The sequence below is a fragment of the Neltuma alba genome, unplaced genomic scaffold (assembly GCF_004799145.2).
Source record: "Neltuma alba isolate B1F8T4 unplaced genomic scaffold, ASM479914v2 tig00013177_pilon, whole genome shotgun sequence".
In the NCBI taxonomy this organism is placed as follows: domain Eukaryota; kingdom Viridiplantae; phylum Streptophyta; class Magnoliopsida; order Fabales; family Fabaceae; genus Neltuma; species Neltuma alba.
The window spans coordinates 212,416-233,899 of NW_021637487.1; the positions used below are offsets into that span (position 1 = coordinate 212,416).

At 35.9% G+C, this 21,484-nt stretch overlaps 4 protein-coding genes across 8 annotated transcripts; 2 read left to right on the top strand and 2 right to left on the bottom strand.

Moving 5' to 3' along the window:
* Window positions 1–29: 29 nt before the first annotated feature.
* On the bottom strand, window positions 30–2,281 carry LOC114735077 (uncharacterized). 3 transcript variants are annotated; one of them, XM_028922731.1, is made up of 4 exons: window positions 2,137–2,281; window positions 1,921–2,020; window positions 1,199–1,409; window positions 30–677 (listed from the first exon to the last, which is right to left on the bottom strand). In XM_028922731.1, exons 3-4 carry the CDS (start codon window positions 1,376–1,378, stop codon window positions 504–506), a joined length of 354 nt encoding a protein of 117 aa, XP_028778564.1. In that variant the 5' UTR covers window positions 1,379–1,409; window positions 1,921–2,020; window positions 2,137–2,281; the 3' UTR covers window positions 30–503. The 3 variants fall into 3 exon arrangements, with proteins under 3 accessions (XP_028778564.1, XP_028778565.1, XP_028778563.1); XM_028922732.1 differs by lacking the exon at window positions 2,137–2,281 and having other exon boundaries at window positions 1,199–1,403; window positions 1,921–2,126; XM_028922730.1 differs by lacking the exon at window positions 2,137–2,281 and having other exon boundaries at window positions 1,921–2,125.
* Window positions 2,282–3,521: 1,240 nt separating this feature from the next.
* LOC114735075 (uncharacterized) lies at window positions 3,522–10,615 on the top strand. Its single transcript, XM_028922728.1, has 15 exons — window positions 3,522–3,584; window positions 3,659–3,773; window positions 4,306–4,450; window positions 4,579–4,646; window positions 4,745–4,798; window positions 4,905–4,988; window positions 5,092–5,177; window positions 5,902–5,982; window positions 6,976–7,097; window positions 7,434–7,475; window positions 8,399–8,475; window positions 8,564–8,654; window positions 8,731–8,812; window positions 9,689–9,761; window positions 9,980–10,615. Exons 2-15 carry the CDS (start codon window positions 3,685–3,687, stop codon window positions 10,146–10,148), a joined length of 1,263 nt encoding a protein of 420 aa, XP_028778561.1. The 5' UTR covers window positions 3,522–3,584; window positions 3,659–3,684; the 3' UTR covers window positions 10,149–10,615.
* A 100-nt stretch (window positions 10,616–10,715) lies between these two features.
* LOC114735074 (protease Do-like 1, chloroplastic) lies at window positions 10,716–15,222 on the top strand. Its single transcript, XM_028922727.1, is given in 9 exon segments — window positions 10,716–11,406; window positions 11,527–11,649; window positions 12,264–12,435; window positions 12,990–13,027; window positions 13,895–14,093; window positions 14,254–14,406; window positions 14,589–14,723; window positions 15,000–15,059; window positions 15,061–15,222. Coding segments are annotated over 9 exon segments (1,308 nt in total). The 5' UTR covers window positions 10,716–10,996; the 3' UTR covers window positions 15,079–15,222.
* A 1,548-nt stretch (window positions 15,223–16,770) lies between these two features.
* LOC114735096 (protein KINESIN LIGHT CHAIN-RELATED 2) lies at window positions 16,771–20,668 on the bottom strand. 3 transcript variants are annotated; one of them, XM_028922756.1, is made up of 4 exons: window positions 20,208–20,660; window positions 19,996–20,055; window positions 17,806–19,770; window positions 16,771–17,267 (listed from the first exon to the last, which is right to left on the bottom strand). In XM_028922756.1, the coding sequence occupies exons 3-4, from the start codon at window positions 19,734–19,736 to the stop codon at window positions 17,117–17,119; spliced, it is 2,082 nt and encodes a 693-aa protein (XP_028778589.1). In that variant the 5' UTR covers window positions 19,737–19,770; window positions 19,996–20,055; window positions 20,208–20,660; the 3' UTR covers window positions 16,771–17,116. The 3 variants fall into 3 exon arrangements, with proteins under 3 accessions (XP_028778589.1, XP_028778590.1, XP_028778591.1); XM_028922757.1 differs by lacking the exon at window positions 19,996–20,055; XM_028922758.1 differs by lacking the exon at window positions 16,771–17,267 and having other exon boundaries at window positions 17,802–19,770; window positions 20,208–20,668.
* Window positions 20,669–21,484: the final 816 nt, after the last annotated feature.

Genomic DNA, 21,484 nt, shown 5'->3' on the forward strand with positions numbered 1-21,484 from the left:
CGAAGACAATATTTTGGAAAATTGTAGTGTAAGAAGTCAGAAAGGATCCTTTACCTGTCATTATCCTCGAGCATCACCGTTTATTCTACTTACATACCTACCGTGGATTTATAAATGTAAAATTCTGCAAGTATCTTTATAACCATTGCATATGCTACAAATTTCAACTTTCTGCCTTAAATGGAATATTCAGTAGCATTGTCGAGGGAAACTTAGAGAGAGATGAAGTTTTAGAGAAAAAGATGCCTCCTCCCAGAAAATGGACGGGCAGCAGCTTGTGGGAGACCACGCTTATATTCCACTTTTTATCATTCTTATTTAACTTGAAAAATCCCCTTTTTAACACATAATTTCCAACAAAAAGCATGGCAAGTGACTTTCTTTTAGCTTCAAAATGACTGAATCTTCCAAAAATATTTCTCCATAGTCCTCACATTAGGTATTTGTTGGAGAATCTACTGTCTGATTCGTATTCATTTTCTTGGAGCCAACCCAGTAAAGCCTCACTTCTTGGCCTTGGCAAATCTGAGGCAACGGTATTTTTCGCCACCGACTGTGATTTCAAGAGCTCCATCTGGATTATCCTGATTTGATGCAGTTCCCATTAATACACTTTTCTCTTTCTCAAGATTTTCTCTCTCCATCTTCAGCCTTGCTTCTTGGCGAGAAATCTCTGCCTGCAACATAAAATGATTTAGGGTCATTCAGCATGCTTCTCTTTCAAAGCATCAAGAAAGCATAACAGAATAACATCTCTGTACCCACGTGCCTACATAGGACAGGAGAATAATGAGAGAACAAGCTTAAAGATCAAATCATCCCAGTTAATTTGCTCTGAATTTGATTTTGGGCTGGTAAAATTGTTAGCTTTAGTAGGAGAGGAGATGGAAACTGAAGAAAAGGGGGTGGGAAAACTAAAATTCCATCGCCTAAATTTTGGGGGTCACTTCATCCATGGAAACTCAGATTTCGGGCATACTCTTGTGAAGATACTTCAATAAAAATAACACCTTCGTTTCTCAAATGCAATTCCTAGGGTCCACCCGGAAAAAAAAAATGTAATTCCTAGGAAATCCTCATTTTCTGTGGGATAAGTTCCAAGAGGTCAATATTTTAAATTAAAGTGGGCTCTAGGTTAGTACAACTTTTATTTTCTTCTGTGCTCATTAAAACAAGAGAAGTTATGAGAAGCAGACACCTCCCGACGAGAAAGCTCAGCCTTCCATGCAGCTTCCCGCTCGGCAACTTCACGCTCACGTTCCCTGATGTAACTTTGCATCTCTCTCTTCTTCATGATTCTATCTTGTATATCAGCATCTAGTGCTTCCTGCAACTCCTCTACAAACCTATCTACAACAGCTTTTATTCGAAGAGACATCCCCTTTCTTGCGCCTTCTCTACACCTGAGACTACAGCCATGATAAATTAATACCAAATTCTTGATTTAAGAGAAAGAAGACTAAAGCCTAGCGATGCATTCAGCTTCAACTTTCATGTTCAGTATGGCCGAAAAGAATGATCAGGTCACTACTTATCCAGATTTGTACATCTACTCTGGAACGAGAAAAACATATTCAATTAAATAGAAGCACTTAATTCCTGAAATATATTGTTGAGTAAGCACATTAAACAGAAATCAAAAGTTCGTTATCAAAATCACATCCCCATGCTCACCGGTTCTTTCTTAATTTCAATTTCTTTTTGATAATCCCATGAAATTCAGCAAAAATAAAGTTTTCACAGTAAACTGGGAAAAATCAATAAGAATACCCCAAAATGAAAAACTTCAAAGATCCCATGAATCATGCATAGCCCACCAAAAAAGAAGCGTCGACACAATCCACCCAAATCCAAGACTCGTTAATTTCAATACCTCAAATAGAAAACATAAAAAGAAAAAAGGGGCAGGCAAAGTAGTACCTCAAAGACGAAATTTTTGAACACACACGGCTCGTATATCTGCTCTGAAGTCTGAAATGTCCATTATTCTAGTATCTACCCTCTTCGTATGGACATCAATCTGCAGTGAGAGGGGAAGGTTTTAGCTGCCGTTATAGTTTTGCGCATAAACTTGGATTAACCAGAATCCAAATGAAACCAGGGAAGCGGAGGCTTCCAAAAGGAGAAGACATGAACTTGGATGGAACGAAACGAATCGGACACGGGCCATAGGTATTAATTTGGACTTAGCTGGGTACATGCCAGTTCCACTTGCTTTTCGTAGGACAAAATTACTAGTGGTCCTTCGTATAATGTTTTTTTCCTCCAACTATAAAATAACTAGAGCTGGCTCCCTACGTTTTACCCCAGTATGGGAAGAAGATGTTTATCAGCGGGAGAAATAGAGGCAATAGATTCACAAATGACATGCCTGCTATGCTTCGTATTCTCAGCCTCGCTGTGTACTCTCTCTAGCCTTGCGATCTTCGTCCTCCTTGCGTGCGATCTTCTCTTCGCCTCTCTCTGGAACGATCTTCAAAGGCGAAAAGCCTACCCGCCCTCGCGCGGTAGCGGTCCCGAAACACGGAAGCTCACGACTCTGTATTATTAATGTGTTAATTACAGCGTCGAGTTCCGGTGAAAGTTTCTTCTAGTTTTAAATTACCGGTAAAATCTCACCCGAGTAATTTTTTCTATTTTTCTAATTGCATTGCCTTTTCTTTTATATAGAATCAGTGCGTTTTTGGAAGCTTCACTTGCATTCCAGCGTGGGAGTAATTGAGTAAAAACAAATTCTTTACACTCTTCTGATCTTTAATATAAAACTTATTTAATTAATTTGATTAGATTAAAAAAATTACGTAAGTTAATTAATTATAAGAAATATGATATGTTTTTCTTAAAACACCATAATCATCTTTCTTAATTTCTTCTCTCCCTCTTCTATTTAATTATGGTTAAAAGAGTATACATAAAGGTGATTTAAGAAAAATTGATAAACATAAGAAATAGGTATTATATTTAGAATCAAAATTAACTCAATAATTAAGTCATATATTAAGGATCTGATGAGTATAAAACTTCTAATCATGGCAGCAAAGTGAAACCAGGCAAGAAAAAAGTGTCAAAAAAAAAGAAGAACGCAGGCAAGAAAAATGATTATATTCTGGCATTAAATGCGCATTAAAAATAAAAGAAAAAAATAATTTCTTAAAAAAATCTGGGGTCATGTGTAAATTACGTCCTAGCATGCGTATAATAGTGAACATATACATAATCGAACAGCGATAATATAATAGTTTGGCGATAATATAAGAGCAGTATTTTTTATTTTTTTTGCCAGCACATATACATAATTGAATAGCGATAATATAAATCTTTGTAACCGAAAACAGAGAAATGTAACCAGAAATATACCCAATAGACAAGGTTAGGTATTATCGTTCTCGTCTAAGTGAAGCTAAAAACTTACAGGCCTGCCCAGCTTAAATAAAGGCCCAAAAAGCCCATCGTAAATGCTATTCAAATTTGGAAGCTTTTTTCTTTTTTGTTTTTTTGAACAGGAATCAAATTTGGAAGTTGAAACGGTCAACTTACGAGAAAGGCGGTGGCGCGATTCAGTTCGTTGGGACTTTCCTAATCTTGTATCTTCTCTTCGCACTACACACTCTCTGGTGCGCGCCCTCTATTGCCCTTTAAATTTTTTTGTTGTAATCAGTGAAACACTAGACGCAGCACAGAGCAATGGGGAATACTGTCGACAAGCCACCTCCTCCTCCGGTGGTGCTGGTGCCTCCTCTCTTCGATTTCCCTCCCTTTGCTGCTCGTGACAGGTCACCCGCTCATTCATTTCACTCGCACATTTCTGTTGAATTCATATATCCCCGTCCCGCATTTTGTGCTCTTTTCTGTTCAGTTTACTCAAAGGTCCTGTGTGACAGTCATTTGTAATTATTTTGATTTTCTTTCTTTGGGATCATAGTTGTCGCTATTTGAAATTCAAAATTTAGATATAATTTATGTTTCTTTTGGAAAAGGGCTATGAAATTCGGTTAGTTAGCCCTATGTAGTGGATAATATGGGAACCCTAATGGGCGCGTCAATCTTGTTATATGCAAATTCAATTTCATTGTGTTCATCCATTGTCATATTGTGAATTGCATTCCCCTCATTCGATGTGTTATTGTAGTAATAGTGTCTGTGCGCTAAATCATGTACACACGGCAATAATCTGGTTCAGATTTGTTTTATTGTGTTTATCCATTGTTATATTGTGCATGGCATTCCCCTCACTCTTTGCATTGTGGTAGTAACGTCATCTGTGCATTATATGGTTCTTATATATAGTTATCTGAGATGATGCAGGATGCTGATTCCTTCTTACAAGTTGTTATTTGGGAAACTTGCTTTGAAATGCCTTTTTGAGGATTACTTTCAGGAAGCAAGGCATTTTACCACAAGAATCATGCTAAAGCCAATTGATGATCCTCATGTGGATCTTATTGCAACAGTATCCATGAAAGATATTAGTTTTTTTTAATATATATTTTTTCATTTTTGTGTTCTGGTTTTGATTATGAAATCAGGAAGTTGGAGTCATGAGCAGAATCACTTTCCCTTAACCTGTTCACTGTTTAGGTTTCAGGTCCTCTTGATCACAAACCAGAAGAGAATATTATAGGGAATGCATTATTTCGATGGCAAAGGTATTGTGATTTTGTTCCAGTCTTGCTTTTACATGTATGCCTTTATTCTGTAGCTTATTGAGTTTTCCTTTCTTTTTTTTTTTTGGTGGAATGTACAGTGATGTTCATGATCCTCATACCTTCGTTGACCTTTATGTGTCAAACTCTGATCAGTAAGGGTCTCTTATTTTGAAATATAAAGCTCCAGTTCATACGTTCCATCCCCTAGTTGATTTCTGGCCATTGGAGCAGTAAAGACTATGCATCCTATATCTTCAGGATTTTGCAGATGAGATCGTGTGCTTACTATCCAAAATATGGATTTGGAGCTTATGGAATTTTCCCTTTGCTTTTGAAGAAAAGGTGCACTGGTTGCAGCATATGGATTGAGTTTTTATGGTATTCTGTACATCCGAAGCATTACATTATGATATAATATTGTTCATGAAGCTAACCATTTCTACAGAGAATCATCAGAAGACTATGGCCAGATGGGATTGAGATATGGTTCTAAAAACCTTTCTTGTGGAGTCTCACTTATGCCTTTTGCTAGTATGTTACCTGACTTTCATTTTAATGAAGTTTTACCTTGCGAGATTATGATTATAGGAGTTCTCTGTACAATAATTTTCATGCTGATTCATTATGTGAGCCTCTGGGATTTCAAGAAAATGCAAGCATCTGCATGTGACACTTGAGATTTTGTCATTTTTTTCTCTTATACCGCTAACCTTCTCTGATTTTGGTTCACATTGCTATTAACTAATTTTTTGTTGGAAAAGTTATATGCTTTGCAGCGAAATATTGGAAAGACTAGTATAGGAAACTAATGGCTTCGTTCTCTCCTTTACCATTTTCTCCTCCTTTGCTGCCTCTAATCTTTCTCAATAGGAATTAGGTGACTTTTATGCTAAAAGCTTGTATTATTATTATAAACTGCACATGGGATTTATTTTATTGAATTAAAGGTAATACTATATAACTAAGAAATTTTGTCTAGCCGGTAAAGAGGGATGGCATGGTATCTCTCCTTGCTAAAGTAGGTTCAAACGCTTCAAGAATAAATCCTAAATCCACCAAAGTGATGCGCTTTTAAATTTTCCTGGGAAGGATGTTTGGCTCTGCAAAAATTTGAGGATACCTGGCTGTATTTTTCTTCCCATGTTTGTTTAATTTTACTCTCTGGATTGGAATATTGGAAGGAAATTTTGCCTTACGATCTGGTTGGAGAGAAGAAATGATTATGAATATGTTATGTGATTGTCATGCTTTGCAGTGAAAGATGAAATGCCAAAAAGTGCATGGTTGGTCAGCAGGATGGGAAGGGTGACAGCTGGAGTGCAGTATGAGCCACAGCGTAAGGCTTTAAGATATGATTGCTGAATTTACCTTTGACTTCTTGTTTAGAAGTATTGAAGTAGTAGAACGGCTTCTGTTGCAGTTTTTCTTTGTTATGGGTGCATACATTGAACTTTGCTTATCTCTCTGCTGGTAGTCTAGTTATGTGTTTCATTTTAACTTGTTTTCCTTACCACTTTTTTTCCTTCTCTTTTTGTTTTTTAAGTTTATTGATTTGAGAATAGGCATGATAGAAGTCTTTGTTTTAAGGTGTATAAGTGTAAGGGGCAAGGCTTCCGGTAAGGGGAAGAACTATGTGGATTTTTGGGGTGGAAATATTGGGACACGTGGCTAGTAAGGAGAGCACCCGTAAGGGAAGTTAGGATATAGTTATGAGAGAATAAAAATAGAAAAGGTGTTTCAAGGGCAAAATAGTTTTGGGAGATACATAGTAGTCTCAGATTGTGCGAGAACCTGTCTATTTTCTTCCTTTGCTGCTTCCTTCTGTGGATTTATTATTATTTTTTTCTTGGGTTGATGTTTGTGATATGGTTCGGTGGAAAACCAGAGATACAATTAGCCTTAAATTCTATTTTTATTGTTTGTTTCTTACTGCATCCTTGAGTTTGGTTCTCTATCAGCATATAGGTTGCAATCATACAAGAAAAGATTGCATATCCGCTGCTTTTGCCAGGGAGCTGACATTGATGCATGAATTTTTCCATTCAGGATGATTTGTACATATTAAGGGTTATGATGCTTGCAATTCATTTGAGTCGAATTGAAGTGTGCCCTTGTAGGTGAATTATGATGCTTAGCTTAACTTGTGAATTTGTATAAAAGATAGACATGCATTTTGGGGCTTTTTTTTTTTTCCTTTTGGGATTTGGAAACTAATTTGAGGATGTAGGATTTAATGGAGTGAAGCAAAAGTTATAATTAGAAGAAAATGTGTGAATTAACTCTTAAGTAATTTGTGTGCAAATTTTTTATTTTGATTCTGCTTCTTTAGATGGAGATTCAAAGCTCACAAATTTGATGAACTGGAGTTGTGCCATTGGTTATGGGCTGGGATTCGGCAGCCCCTTGAGTCCATCCTTCAATTTTGGCCTTGAGCTTGTTAGAAGTTCTCAGGTATATTCTTCTTTCTCAAATTTATTTATTTATTGGTTGGATCTCAAATTGAATATTAGGTTTGGCAATTTTTCCATTTATTTTGACTATTTAATCTTTTGTTTGCTTCATGAAGCTCATTGAATTTGGTGATTGGTATTATGAAAAACTTTCACTAATCACCACTATGGAAGTAACATAAAGTTTTGTACTGACCTGTTGTCTGATATATGCATTCAACTCAAGCTGGTGTGATTTAACTTCAAGCCAACTGGATGTGTCGTTAGTTCATTTTATTTTAATTGTTAAAATCTTGTGAACCGTGCACTGAAATTTTTAAGTCTAAACAATTTGCAGTTTATTGCCTCATTTTATCAACATATGGTTGTCCAAAGGCGGGTATGTTTCTTGGTTCTACCTCTCTTATTCTTTTTCTGTTCAGTGGGTTGCTGTCCCTATATTGATGTCTGATTTTTCTTGTTGCATAACAGTTGCATTTATGTTGAAGGACATTATGTTGAGCATGAGCACTGATAATTACTCCCTGTTGAAAACTGGGTGGTTGGTGTTATGAAATATGAGACCTGTTGAAAAATTATCTCCTTGTCTATAGCTTTGTTTTCTTTGCAAAAATCATTTGCTATTGATAATTACTCCCTCTGGTCTTGAATAGAAGGGAATCCTGGAAGAGTTGTTTTGGTCTAAATTATAAGGAGCAAATAGCCACTGTTTGGTGCACTAAATGATTATTCTAGTGAAGCTCTTTATTTTAGGAAATCTGTGTGGAAAATCATTACGTCAAAGTAGGAATAGTAATTATGTATCATTAAATTTAAGGTAGATGTTTAAACATAAAATCAGGGCCATTTGTGGAAAATATTTTAAATTTGGGACAAATTTAAGAAGGCTAACTACTTTTAACTGCTTTTGTTAATATCAGTAAGGTTGTTATTTGTACCTCATATTCAAGACCGGGGAGTACATTATTGAATAAACTTGTAATTTCTGGAAACTTGGGATATGTCCCTTTAATTGGCAAGTTGAGTACACTGTACTCGTAAAGGTACCTAAATTAGAGGCTTATATGGTATACCCAGCACCTGGCTATGTCTGGGTGCTTTGACCTTTCGATCTTATTCAATTTTGTATTTTTGTTGATACAATTCCATCCAAGAGGCTACTTACATTCTCTTATTGACTGTTTTATTCTTCTAACTGTAATGAGATTTTTATTTTTTGACTTTGAGTTGCAGTCTCAAACTGATAGGTTAGCCTTATAAATGAATATTTTGCTGAGTGAGTCTTTCACTTGAATTGAACAGGTGAAGAATCCCTTTGAACAGGAGGATGTAGTAGGAATCACAAACTATATTGATTTTGGTTTTGAGTTACAGACAAGGTAGTGGGAAAAAAGAAAATCAGATATTGGTAGATGTTCGTATTGGTGTACACTGATGAAGTAAGATCTTATTTTCTTTTTGTGAAAGTGTTGATGATGCTATGACATCGAACAACATCCCTGACTCCACTTTTCAAGTAGGAGCATCCTGGCAAGCGAATAAAAACCTATTGTTGAAGGTAAATTGCTGATGCTATGATATACAGGTGCATATGGATTAGATTGGATTCAACAAGACTATCGCCCTTTTTTCAGGCAAAGGTTGGACATCGTAGCTTATCAATGGCATTGGCATTCAAGTCATGGTGGAAACCTTCTTTTACTTTCAACATTTCAGGTGTCTCTGGAGGGGTTCTTCTTTTCATTCTCACTACATTCTTTTTCCTCTTTTTCCATTGGTTCTTACATGTGTGTCCCTGGCCTGGAGGATATACAACATTTCTATACCCTAACTTGTCATTTTGTATTTATACCACGCATACCATAGGCTTATACCTGTTATCCCCTCGCCTATATAGAATATATTGCCATCAGGTGTGGATTTGCATTAAGGCTTCTTCCCCTGAAATATTTGCATTTTAGATGATAGAATCCATGTTTGCCTCATTCCCCTGAAATATTTGGATTCCGTTTCTTAAAAATAATTTCCGGCATCCCAATGTAGGAAGCAGTAGGCGTGAAAATGGTGATATTTATAATTGTGAAGTAATTTTTGTCTCATCCTGTGACATGCATTGGATATGCTAGTTCACCTCGTGGTAATTTTTGTGCAACCCTTGCATGACTAAAGGGACGGTTAAAATTACCTCAACGTAGTGAAAAGTATATATATTTTAACATAGTACGACTTCCAGTTCTAATTATAAGAGCTAATTAACTAATTTGAGAAGATTAAGAAAAGAAGTTAAGTTAGTTATTTGTGATAAATAGGTATTGTCTTTCGTACAATATCCTTACTAATTAAGTATACTAGCTAGAACTACTATTGTTAGAAGGATTACTTTGGAAAAAAATGTATAAATATGAGAGACAGTGGATTGGGATCTTACATTTAGGACTCAAATAAAAGTCAAACATAGTCTTATATAAAAAACCGGAGGTAGTATAAGTTATTGTGGTTGATTTTGTCTATGGGTTCCTGGTTTGGCTCTTAGTAATGTATCATGCTGGTGTCGGATGTTTGGAATACTGAGTATGGTCTATTTCTACGTAGCCACTCGAGATCGTGCTGATGGTAACATGCAATATGGATTTGGCATCCACAGCGAGAGTCTTAGAGAAGCCAGGTTCATTTGTTTGCATTAACTTCTATCTTTCGTTTCAACAGATTATCTGCAAATTTAGTTTTAGGTTAATATAGATGCACGCAATGTTGCGGCATAAAAAATGAAAACTCTGTGTTACCTTACGTAATTCATGGCGTAATAAGCTGTGTTATTGTACTCGGCCATAATGGGACAAGTCACGTTCATATTTAGATGCGCTTCTCTCACTTCTTTTGCAGTTACGAAAGGGCTGATCCGAATTATGTACTTCTCACGCCGAACAAAGAGCACCTAGCAGAGGGCATTTTCTGGAAAACGGGGAAGCAGCCCATGCTGCAGTCTGACGTAGATGCTGGAAATTTTGAAGCGGTACCGAGAGAGTTAAGACCTCTTGATAAAATTTTGTAGTTCCCGCGGATACTTTTCATTTTATCATCGAATATTACAGCTAAGGTGGAGTTTTGTTCACGTTACACTTAACAGCTTACACAACGCGTATATGCCTATAACATAACCAAGACTGCTGGGTTATTGTTTTGTTCCCTCCTTTCTTCTTGATGAATGACATTGGGATTTTGAGATTATTCATAGGATTCTTACTTCTTAGTGAGTCCTTCTATTGGTTTAACACTAAATTAGTGTTCTTGATGATGAGTATATGGCCCATAAACCGCTACTTGTTGAAGTGGAAGATTCGTCCTGTATTTATTAGAAGAGGATGGGCCATCTTGCTCCTGTCTTTCTCGAAGCCTATATTCGTCCTGGATTCATCCTGTATTTACTCTGTAAGTAAATCTAATTCTTTTACGAGAATGATGCAGATACTCTATCTTAATTATGTTTTATTTAGTTAAATTTTGATTTAACAATCATAATTTTCCATTGTTCGGGCATCTATATGTGTATACTATGTATCCGGTAGAGCTTGGGTAACGATGATAACAACATGTTTTTAAGCAAAAGGTTTGAGATGGAGTATACTTTGTATGTAGCTTCCAAGATTAAGCAGAGTTGTTAGGTTGTTATTTTGTTTAAATTTTTATTTATAAAAAATATAAAAGTTTTTGCAAAAACTTGTAATTATGATCCTATTTTCCAGACAACCATTTTATAGTTTAATTGAAATTCTGATAAAAGGCGTACGCCCAAACACTGGGTGAAACGTGAGGCAACCTGCGTTTACGTCTTTGAATTTTTATTTGAAGAATATAGTATAAAAGCGAAGCTCAGAATCCACCTCGAAAGTCGAAACAGAAATGGCTCCTGCTTGTTCCTTCTCTCCCACATACTTACATTCCACATCCACAGTTTCTCGCTTCCCACGCTACAAACCTGCAATCTTCGTTTCCAAATCCGTTGGTCTTCTCCACAAAACCTTCATTCCCAATTACCGTACACTTTCCCTTCTTCGTCCTGCTTTCTCTCGAAACTCACGCTTCCCTCCCTCATCAATCACTACTACTTCTTCCCCTCCTAAACTCGATTCTCTTCTACTTCTCTGCACTTCCATTGCTCTGTCTTTCTCCTTCTTTCTTGCCGATGTTGGTCCCGCTTCTGCTTTCGTGGTCACTTCGCCGAGGAAATTGCAGTCCGATGAGCTCGCTACTGTTCGTCTCTTCCAAGACAACACTCCCTCTGTTGTAAACATTACCAATCTTGCTGCCAAGTAAGCATCTAGCTAATCAGTCCTGACCAATCTTTTCTGTTTATAATTTCTTTTTTGATTTTTTCGGTTTTGAATGTGAATTATAATGTTCATAAGAGTGGTTGGATTCTTATTTCTTAGGCAGGATGCTTTTACGTTGGACGTATTGGAGGTTCCACAAGGCTCTGGATCGGGCTTTATCTGGGATAAAGAGGGTCATATTGTGACCAATTATCACGTTATCCGCGCAGCTTCTGATCTCAGGTCAGATGCTTGGTTTTGAAACTTGAATCCTTCGATCAAGTTAGTTTGTTCCGCTTAAAATTCGGCTTCAGAATGATTTGATGCTAGGAACTTTAAATTCTGCAACTAGACGTCAAACAGAACATATATAGATGCTAGTTGCCTAATGGCAACAAATTAAATAAGGTAGAGTTGCTGCTTCTATATTTGGTTTAAAAAACTGGGAAAAAATTACTAACTTCTATTTGTTTGCCATTTCTTTTTAGAAATTTGAAATCTTCGCAATGGATTTTTAATCTTCATTTCAAGTATTAGGATGAGAGCTCGGAATCTCAGTACATGGCCCATCATTCTGTCAAAAACTCTCCTCAATATATCTCAGTTTATTATTTGTCTGAACGATTTTTCTACTTTAGTGAATTTATTAACTTTATTATCATTTATCAGTTAAATAAAGTTAACATGCTATGAGAGTGTTTGCACTTAGTTCATCATGGTTTGTTTTGCATTGAGTTGACAAGTGATATGACTGATTCCCTTGCCTCTATTGAGACGAAAACTTGACTGTGAATTCTTATATGACGATGGTTTAACATGCCTCAGTAAGCAATTGTTCCTCTTCTGGTAATTTGCAGGATCACTCTTGCCGACCAGACAATATATGATGCAAAAATCATTGGCTTTGATCAGGATAAGGATGTTGCTGTGTTACGTGTTGATGCATCTAAAGACAAACTTAGGCCTATACCTATTGGTGTCTCTAATGACTTGGTTGTTGGTCAGAAAGTGTATGCTATTGGGAACCCAGTGAGTACAAATTTGTTCTCTGCTGATACAAACTGCAATATCTACTCTTTCTCCGTGATAACAATACCCACTCTTTTTTTTGTAATTTCAGAGATTATGGCAATGCTGTTATTCCCAATTTATAGATCTATGATAAATTTTAGATGAAACTGGAGATTCTGTATATTCACTTCCTAACGATTTGTCTTTTGTTAATGATTTTCCATTTTTATTTATTATGTCTTTATATTCAGTATTGCTGCGCCCTTTACAGTACTAATTTTTCTCCTCAACATTTTATGCAAAAACACTGCTCAAGATTAGTGAGTTGAAAATGCTCCTGCACTTTAATATTCAATATAAAAATGAAAACACTGATTTTTTTTTATTTAGAAAAATGTAGAAAAGATGCTAAAATTGTAATCGTGATGGTCATGCTTTAGTTTCTGAAATTTTTCAAATATGTTTACTGCTGCACTGCTTAGTGAAGCTTATAATCATCTATAACTTGAGTGCTACATATGACAACATAATTGATTATTTGTTTGGCCAATTTGACATTTATTCATGTGCAGTTTGGACTAGACCATACTCTTACTACTGGTGTCATCAGGTATAAACGTTGAGCCCCAATCAACCGATTTTTTTTTCCTTTTAAAAAAATAAAACCTCATTCTATCTAAATTTTGCAATTTCTAACTCTTATGTTGAACTTTGAATTATCCGTTTATGTATCCTAACAAAAAATTGGGCATGTATACTATATTTTACTGAAGCAAAGCAATGTCAAAACAGATTCCTATCAAATTGGAATGACGTAATGTGTATGCATTGTTTTTGTTTGTGTTTTTCTGTTCTGAAGTGATGTGCATATTTAAGTTACATTTAATTCCTTTTTGTCCATGACTGGTATTTGTGCCCTCAAAAAATGAAGCATTAACTCCGAGACTCCAATAGCCTGTCAATAAGGTTATTTTAAAGTTATATGGATGAGGGAAAGAAGTCAGGTTTGGAGAAGGGAGAAGGTTTCATAGGAAAGAAGAGGAAAAGGGATGGTAGATTGGTAGGGTGTGGGAGGACATGATAACTAAAATCTTAATGTGTTAACTGGAGATAAGATTAAACAGAGGAGCGTGCTAGAGAATTCATACCCGTGTTTAGAATAAATTCTTTTGAAACTAAAAGCACAGATTAAAATATAAGAAAGAAATTGACAAGTCAATAGAAAATTATGGGCAGGGACTTATGCCTCTAATCCCTTTGATGAAATGCTTTATACGAGGATATCTTTTTTCCTTCTTTTTTTTCCCTCCTTTTTTTTTTTTTTTGGGTAATCTCTTATCTTTTTTCCCTTATCCTTCACCTTTTAAGGTAAGACGTGTTTCATCTTTTTGGTGAATAGAAAAGTTCATTTTTCTTGTGCACTTGTTCAGTACGCATACTATGTTTGATTATTTGCATTTTCTTCCTTTTTAAATAGTGGACTTCGTCGAGAAATTAGTTCGGCTGCAAGTGGCCGGCCGATTCAAGATGTCATACAGACTGATGCTGCGATTAACCCAGGGAACAGTGGGGGGCCACTATTGGATAGTTCTGGTAACCTTATTGGTATAAACACAGCTATATATTCCCCATCTGGTGCCTCATCTGGCGTTGGATTCTCTATTCCTGTGGACACAGTGAGTTCTAACTTGAACCCTGCTTATCCCCCCCCCCCCCCAAAAAAAAAAACTAAACCTTGCTTTGTATGAAGTTAACTATTTGGAGATGTGGAAAAACATAGCTTTCTGTTTTCGTCATCCTCTAATATGGATCACTTATCACTTGTCTCATATTTAGGTAAGTGGCATCGTCGATCAATTGGTGAGGTTTGGGAAGGTCGCAAGACCTATTTTAGGGATCAAGTTTGCACCAGATCAGTCTGTAGAGCAGTTGGGTGTAAGTGGGGTACTTGTTTTGGATGCTCCTGCCGACGGTCCAGCTGGGAAAGCCGTATGCTTATTTTTATCCTGTTTAACTTTCTTTGGTCATGTCTGCCTATAGCATTATACTACCTCTGGTTCTAATTATAAGACCTTGTTTATAGACTATAAATAAGTTTTTATAATTACGACCGGAGGTAGTAGCTTTTTCATCAAAATTCTGCAACATTTAAACTTTTTTGTGTTTTGTAGGGCTTGCAACCAACGAAACGTGATGCCTATGGTAGACTCATTTTAGGCGACATCATAACATCCGTGAATGGTAAAAAGGTTACTCATGGAAGTGATTTGTACAGAGTTCTTGATCAGTGTAAAGTGGGCGACAAGGTATGATCCTAATGTTATCTCCCGTAGCAATGTTGTCTGTCTCCCTATTTTGAACTCTCGCAACATTTAGATGAATTTGTGAGTGCAAAAAAAAAAAAAAAAAAAACTCTGAAATTTTAAGAAAACAGATGTAAAACAGCTGTTAAAAAAAAAGATGTAAAACGCAAGAATTTTATTGTTGTTGCTATGTCTGTTTAATCAACCTGTATATGGATACTTAAATCTAATCAGTGTAATGAGTTTTTTATTTTTTATTTGAATGATGTTCATATTCAGGTGATCGTAGAGGTTTTGCGAGGCGACCAGAAGCAGAAGATCCCTGTTATTCTTGAACCAAAAGCCTGATGAATCATGACATGCCTGCTATCCTGGATGATTGCGTATGGGGTCCATATATTTCATTTTATTCAATTTTTTCTCGCCCTTAGCTGGTTGCTGTTATGTTCTTATTAATTATTAGTACTTCTTCTAATTCTTAATAGTAGAATTATTTAACTAATTTAGGTATATTAAGAAAATCAAATAAACTAGTTTTTTAATAATAAATATGATGTGATCTCCTTAAAATACTTTTATAGTAGTTTGAAAAAAATATTAGAGTTTGATAAAACAAATGAATTGAAGTTTTATATTTAAAATTTTATCTAATCTTAGAGCAGGTGACGCATAGAATTTCAATATTATTAATAAAAATTTGTAACTATCTATATAAATCTAGAGAAAGTTACATTATAAGCAAAAACTGTACAAGCTGTGTTATGCCATTTGTGTATTGCATAAATGATAGTTATAAATGTATATATAGTCAATATATTTATAATGAAAATCATATTCTTTTAACAAGAGGCAAGGGTGTTTAATCTCTCTTTTTTTTGGGCCTGAGCAAGGGTGTGTAATCAGTCTGGTAGCATGGGAGTCTTGGTTGCCTGTCGTATATCGGGTTGATTTGAGAGACTGGATCGGGCTGGGTTGAGATCAGATCCGCTCAGCCCTAATGGGTCTACATATGCGTATTATATGAAAACCACTCTCCTAGTTAACTAATTAAAGTAAATTAAAAAAATTTGTTTAAGTTATTTATAATAAATATGTATTATTTTTCTTAAAATATATTGGCTAATAATGTGTATTAACTAAAATTATAATTTAATAGAACATTTATCATGTGTAATTACTACAAAAATTATTTTTAAAAAAATTGGATAAATGTAAGAGACAATGTAAATTAGGGTCTAAGTAGCTCTTATATTAAAAATCTGAGGTAGTCTCTATATTATTACCAAATATATATTTATAATTTATAATTATAATCTTTATGAAAACTAATTGGTTGTATTGGATTGTTTTTTTCTGATTACATGTACAATAAGTTGATTTTATGATCATGAATGTATTTAAGAAATTATTTCTTTTAATTTTATTTAAAATTTTTAATTAATTTTTTGAGTTAAGTAATGCATAATTATTGAGTATTTATAATTTATAATTTATACTTGTAGATAATGTTACTTTCAATTCTAGTAGTGTTATTTTTTATTTTTTTTTTATAAAAGGATGGACAGTTACATCTTGGCATCCAACACACCTTGGTTTTACTTATCCTTTCGTAAAGTATTTTTCATGAAACCCTTGTGGATGAACGTTTTTAGGCCAACAAGAGAACGATAAGAAAATTACTTTTATGCATGTGGTAACAAATAGAAAATATGGGAAAAAATGTCTAGGGCAAATTTTATTGATGAAAAGAACTTGATACATTTATATGTAAAGAAAATGATGGCACTTTACAAATTTTGCTAAAAAAATTTTCGAAGTAAATATCGGTTTCTTGTTTTTGGTGAACAAAAGAGGAGGGGCATTTTGGAATACCTCATTTATTTGATGGGAATGAAGAAGCAGGAGATGAGTCTTGCCGATTCGACCTCGTGCCGTTGTAAGATAGGCCACCGTGAACGGCAAACCCAGAGATCGACGCAGGGCCATTTTTCGACTTGCGATGTGTAGAAGTATATCTCGAGGCTTTGATTAGGCTCAACAGCAAAGGGCAAGACTGTAAATTCCTCTCTTCTATAACCATTCTTATTACTGAAATTATTTTTATTTTACAAGAAGCTAGGAAACAAATAAGAAACTACCTCGTTATCTATAGTACAGGGAATACATGCAAACGCAGCTAACTCTGGGAATCTTTTGAGAGATAGATGACGGGGAAGAGCAAATTATTTCCACTTTGTAGTTATTTATTTATTTATTTATTGACTTTCTGACTTTACAAATGATGATCAAAAGAAGTAAAGCAATTAATTTCATCCTATACTATATGCATTATCTGCGTCAATAATCTTTATGCCGTCTTTTTCACGAGATGGAATTGACCGAAATTTCAAGTAGTGTTATCGATGTTGCGTTTTTGGAGCCCTGCCTGCTTCTTTCAACAAATCTGCCAGCCTGCGCCTCTCATCATCCAAATCTGAAGCTGTTGTTCCATACTCATCTTCTCGCAGGCCAATCACATATTCCAAAATTTCTATGGCATCGTCGACCCTGTGCAAACCATCGGATACAAGACATTAGCATTCGTACCCGGAAAAATTCAAGTTATCCATATGTAACTTAAAAAAAGATCTTCAAATGAAACTTTGATCGCAAAATCCATACATATAACTTTTAAATGCAATAAAAGAATGCCCATTAAATATTTTTGGATTAAAAATAAACAGTTCAGCGAGGTTAACACTTTTTGATCCTGGAATTATATTGCATTATTAATATTTAAAAACACATTACAGAAGGCTGAGGCCTGAAGAGGATTTCCCTCCTGTAAGTTTAACATCAAACTCAATCTTACCGTCACAATCAAAATTATGTTATTTGTTTAACGTTGATTTTAAATGAGATTTAAGGTTTTCATTTTTCACTACACATCAAGATTCAGCAAGCATGCAAATCTTCAAATAAGGTATAAATTTTATCATTAAATGGTAGTTCGCACAAATAAAAGCATTCTTTTCTGATTATAGTGATGAAAAAACAATAGCGAACGACTTCCAGATATGTAGAAGGAGCGTGTGTTAACTGTTACCTGCTCATTGCGTCATAAGTGGCTGCTAGGTTGCTGCACACCCCTAAGGTGTGAGGGTGATATGGGCCATATTCTTGTTCCAATATACTCCTAGCCTCTTGGAACATTTCTGCCGCTTCGTTTATCGCATAAAGCTGCACGCAGACAAGACCCATTTGGTTCAGTACAATCCCAAACGAAGCAGATTCGTTCTCTCCGCTGGCACGAAACTTGTCAATAGCACTCTTAAAGCTCCTGTAAGAATCAGAATAGTTCCCTAGCATATAATGCATAGCCCCAATTTGGGCTTCAATTCCCGCGACAGTGCTTTGTTGACCATGGGTTTTATCATATATCTTCAACGCCTTCTTCAGTAACTTCACAGCCTGCTCTAAATCATTCATCGATTCATAAGTAGCAGCAACTTCTATTAACCCACTTACAATCTCTTCTGAGGGGATCCAAGGGTTCAGGGTTGTCTTACCAAAAATTTTTACCGCATTTTCACGGAAATATTTTGATTCCTTAGGCTTTCCTGTCTTGTGGTACAAGTCAGCTAAACGTACATAAACTGAAGCAACTGCATGATCCTCCCCTTTTGTTGACTTGAACACTGCGAGTGCTTTCTGATAAGCCAAAACTGCGTCATCATAGCGTCCCAAAAATGAATAGGCATCTCCAATGCTGCAATCAACTGAAGCTGCATCTAATTCTAGGCCATTCGCTGCCATGATCATGCTAGCTGGAACATAATGATCAAGGGCAGCTTCATAATCACCCTTTGAGTCACAAATTAGTCCCATGAGTCTCCTATCTAATGCTTCTTCAAGGGAAGTGGCATACCTATTTTTTCGGTGAATATCAAGAGCCTTTTGACAAAGATATTTGGCCTCCTCAAACTGCAGTGCTTCGAAATGAGCCTCAGCCACATAACGAAATGTGTCACCAAGTCTTGGGTCTGTTTCTCCCAAGGCTTGTGTTTGGATTTTCAGACCTTGTGTGTAAAAAGATATTGAATTCTCCATATGCCCCATCATTGCATAAGTGTCACCCAAATGCATGCACCCCGCAAATTTAGCTAGTGCGTGGTCTTGGCCATGTTCTAAAACAGGAATATCAATGGAACGCTCCAGAATAGGAATGGCTTCATTATGTTGTCCTATTTTGCAGTATATTGTTGCCAAGACGTGCAAACACATAACCATTTCCAAACTGAGTTTCCCATTTGTACATATCTCAAACGAATTCAGAGCTCTAAGAGCCAAATCAAGAGCCTTCTGCGTATTCTCACCTGAAGAGATCATTTCTCTTGTTTGCTTAAGTAAGAGTGGTCCCGTTTCTGGGTCGTCAATAGGTCCTTCAATCATATTCTGCGACTTCACACCAAGCAAACCAACATTCCTCTGATTCTTCAGATTATAAAGAGGACTTGCTTTTTTGGAATTCTTCTCATTCCTCTTGCCAATAGATGGCTTTTCACGCAAGTTTTTGCTTTTGCAGGTTGATTTGGTTGATTGATTCACGTCCTTGTTCTTTGTAGACTTGTTACCATCTGATGCGATATCTTTTTCAGGAGTTGATCCGCTAGTATTTCTTTCCTCTTTGGACTCTGTAGCTAGCTCATTTGTAATCTCCAGCCCTGCAAAATCTCCAACTAGATGGCGTAATTCCGAATCGATCCTTGACTCTTCACCAAATGAGTAAAAACTAACCCTGGAGGGTGAGTGATCAGAACTCAGCAATTCACACACATCGCGACACAATTGCTCAATAGAGTTGTCCACCAACCCATCAATAGGCAGATCAATAGAGCCACTGCGGATGTTACTTGAGCTAAGTGGACTCCTCGGTGATACTTGTTGAGTAAATTTCTCCTTATGAGGCGTATAACCCACACTACGTTCATCTGATGCGTTATTCGTATTTAATTCATTCATTGCTAATCCAGGCATCGAACTGTTTTAATCAAGAAAAATGGCTGAAATCCTACAACAGAGGAATGCAGAAAACACCGTAAAATTAGGCATATCCATCCATTTCAATTACAAGTAGAGAACAAACAAATTTTCCTTTTCACAATCGGCTCTCTCTTTCGGAAGTAGTATTTGAAGAAAACCAGGGAATCCCGATCGAAAATGACGTATCCATAAAAAACCAACGAAGAAGCAAAAAGGAAAAACAGAAAGGAATGGAACGCGCAATACGATTTACATCAAGGAGCAGAAGCAGCCATATGTTAACTGGATGCGCGTCATTTATTCCTTCCAGGTGCTGGTTAGCATTTCAAAAATAAAGCGTTATCAAATTCAATATTCAGTAATCAGAGTTGAAAACAACCAAAAGATAAAATGCGAACACTGACCAAAGAACCGTAGGCAAGCGAGTTCATCAAATGCTAGAAAAGCAATTGAAAAAAAAATTACCTCAATGATATGTAGGGGCTGCCAGCAGAACTCTCCGAGAAGTAAGAACCAAGACTTTTGGAGGGGGCTTTATGAACAGCTACAGAGATATGGGTCGATCGCTCCAATTGATTTGAATGTATTTATTTATATATTTGGAGGGTGGAAGAAGACGAAGAGGAGAGAGGTGCGTGTCCGCGTGATCGGCAGTGGAATTTTGAGGAAATGAAGAGGGCAGAATAGGGAATTGACATGAAAATAGTTGAGAATTTCAAGGAAATTCATGTGCAGGAAGTGGAGGTCGCAGAGGAATGAGTTAGAATGTTGACGCAAACGAGGAAGGCGACCTCACCTCCCGCTGCTCACTAGTCTTCAACAGCTGCATCATGCATTATTAATTATTTTCATTAAATTTAATATAATTATTTTAATTTTTTGTGGAAGTAAACATTTGGATACTTTGGGGACATGGTTCTGGACTTTCGGTCATCTCAATCAAAATTGAAAGTACCTTAATAATATCACTAATAAAATATTACTGACTTAATATCACTATGACAATATCACTTTTAAAATTCAGAAGATTTAGATGTTTAAACCTAAATCTCAAAACATAAACCATTTTTATAAAATGAATTAAATAAATAATAATTTAAATTATTTTTAAGAAAGTAGACTTTTCAAAAAAATAAAAACATTTTTAAATTTACTTCTTTAAAGAAAACAGCTCCCGTCTGAATATTTTAATTGCTGATAATTTTTTTGAGTGAATTTGGTTGATAATTTAATACGCTAGATTTAAAAATACTCTGAAAACATTCACCCAAAAACAAAACTAAAAATATTTCTCATCCCATTCTTATCATCTCCAAAGTGACCGGGAGAACGTCCATTTATTCATATGGACGCAAGAGGCCCAGCCACAGCATGGCAGGATTAACGGCTTCTGTACACGAAAAGAATCAACACGTGATCACAGAGCAGATGACGGCGCAACTTTTACAGGTTCGGAACTCAATGTCACCACGTGGCAAGAGTTAACTGGCCAGCTCTAACGGATGAGTTGTAATGATTTGATTACTTTTCCCAGAGTTGTGCTGCCACGCGGAGCAGAACCAGCTGTCTAGAAAGACCACCCCGAAGGATGGGTAGAATAAATAGCGTTCGGATCCCGTGCCATTAATTGCATTGCAAATTCATTCTCATTTTTGGGTTAAAAATAAAACATCTTATACTCTTTTAATTTTAAAAAATTTTAAGTATTATCTCCGTCTTAATTATAAAATTTTATTTATAAT

Excerpts from the sequence above, each read along its gene's own strand:
- LOC114735096 (XM_028922757.1), bottom strand. The coding sequence starts at position 19,736 with ATGCCTGGATTAGCAATGAATGAATTAAATACGAATAACGCATCAGAT. Across the intron at positions 17,268-17,805 it reads ACTTATGACGCAATGAGCAG|GGTCGACGATGCCATAGAAA; the intron begins GTAACAGTTAAC and ends TGGTTTGCACAG.
- LOC114735077 (XM_028922731.1), bottom strand. The coding sequence starts at position 1,378 with ATGTCTCTTCGAATAAAAGCTGTTGTAGATAGGTTTGTAGAGGAGTTG. Across the intron at positions 678-1,198 it reads CTGAGCTTTCTCGTCGGGAG|GCAGAGATTTCTCGCCAAGA; the intron begins GTGTCTGCTTCT and ends TTTATGTTGCAG.
- LOC114735075 (XM_028922728.1), top strand. The coding sequence starts at position 3,685 with ATGGGGAATACTGTCGACAAGCCACCTCCTCCTCCGGTGGTGCTGGTG. Across the intron at positions 5,983-6,975 it reads AGTGCAGTATGAGCCACAGC|ATGGAGATTCAAAGCTCACA; the intron begins GTAAGGCTTTAA and ends CTGCTTCTTTAG. Across the intron at positions 7,476-8,398 it reads ATATGGTTGTCCAAAGGCGG|GTGAAGAATCCCTTTGAACA; the intron begins GTATGTTTCTTG and ends TGAATTGAACAG.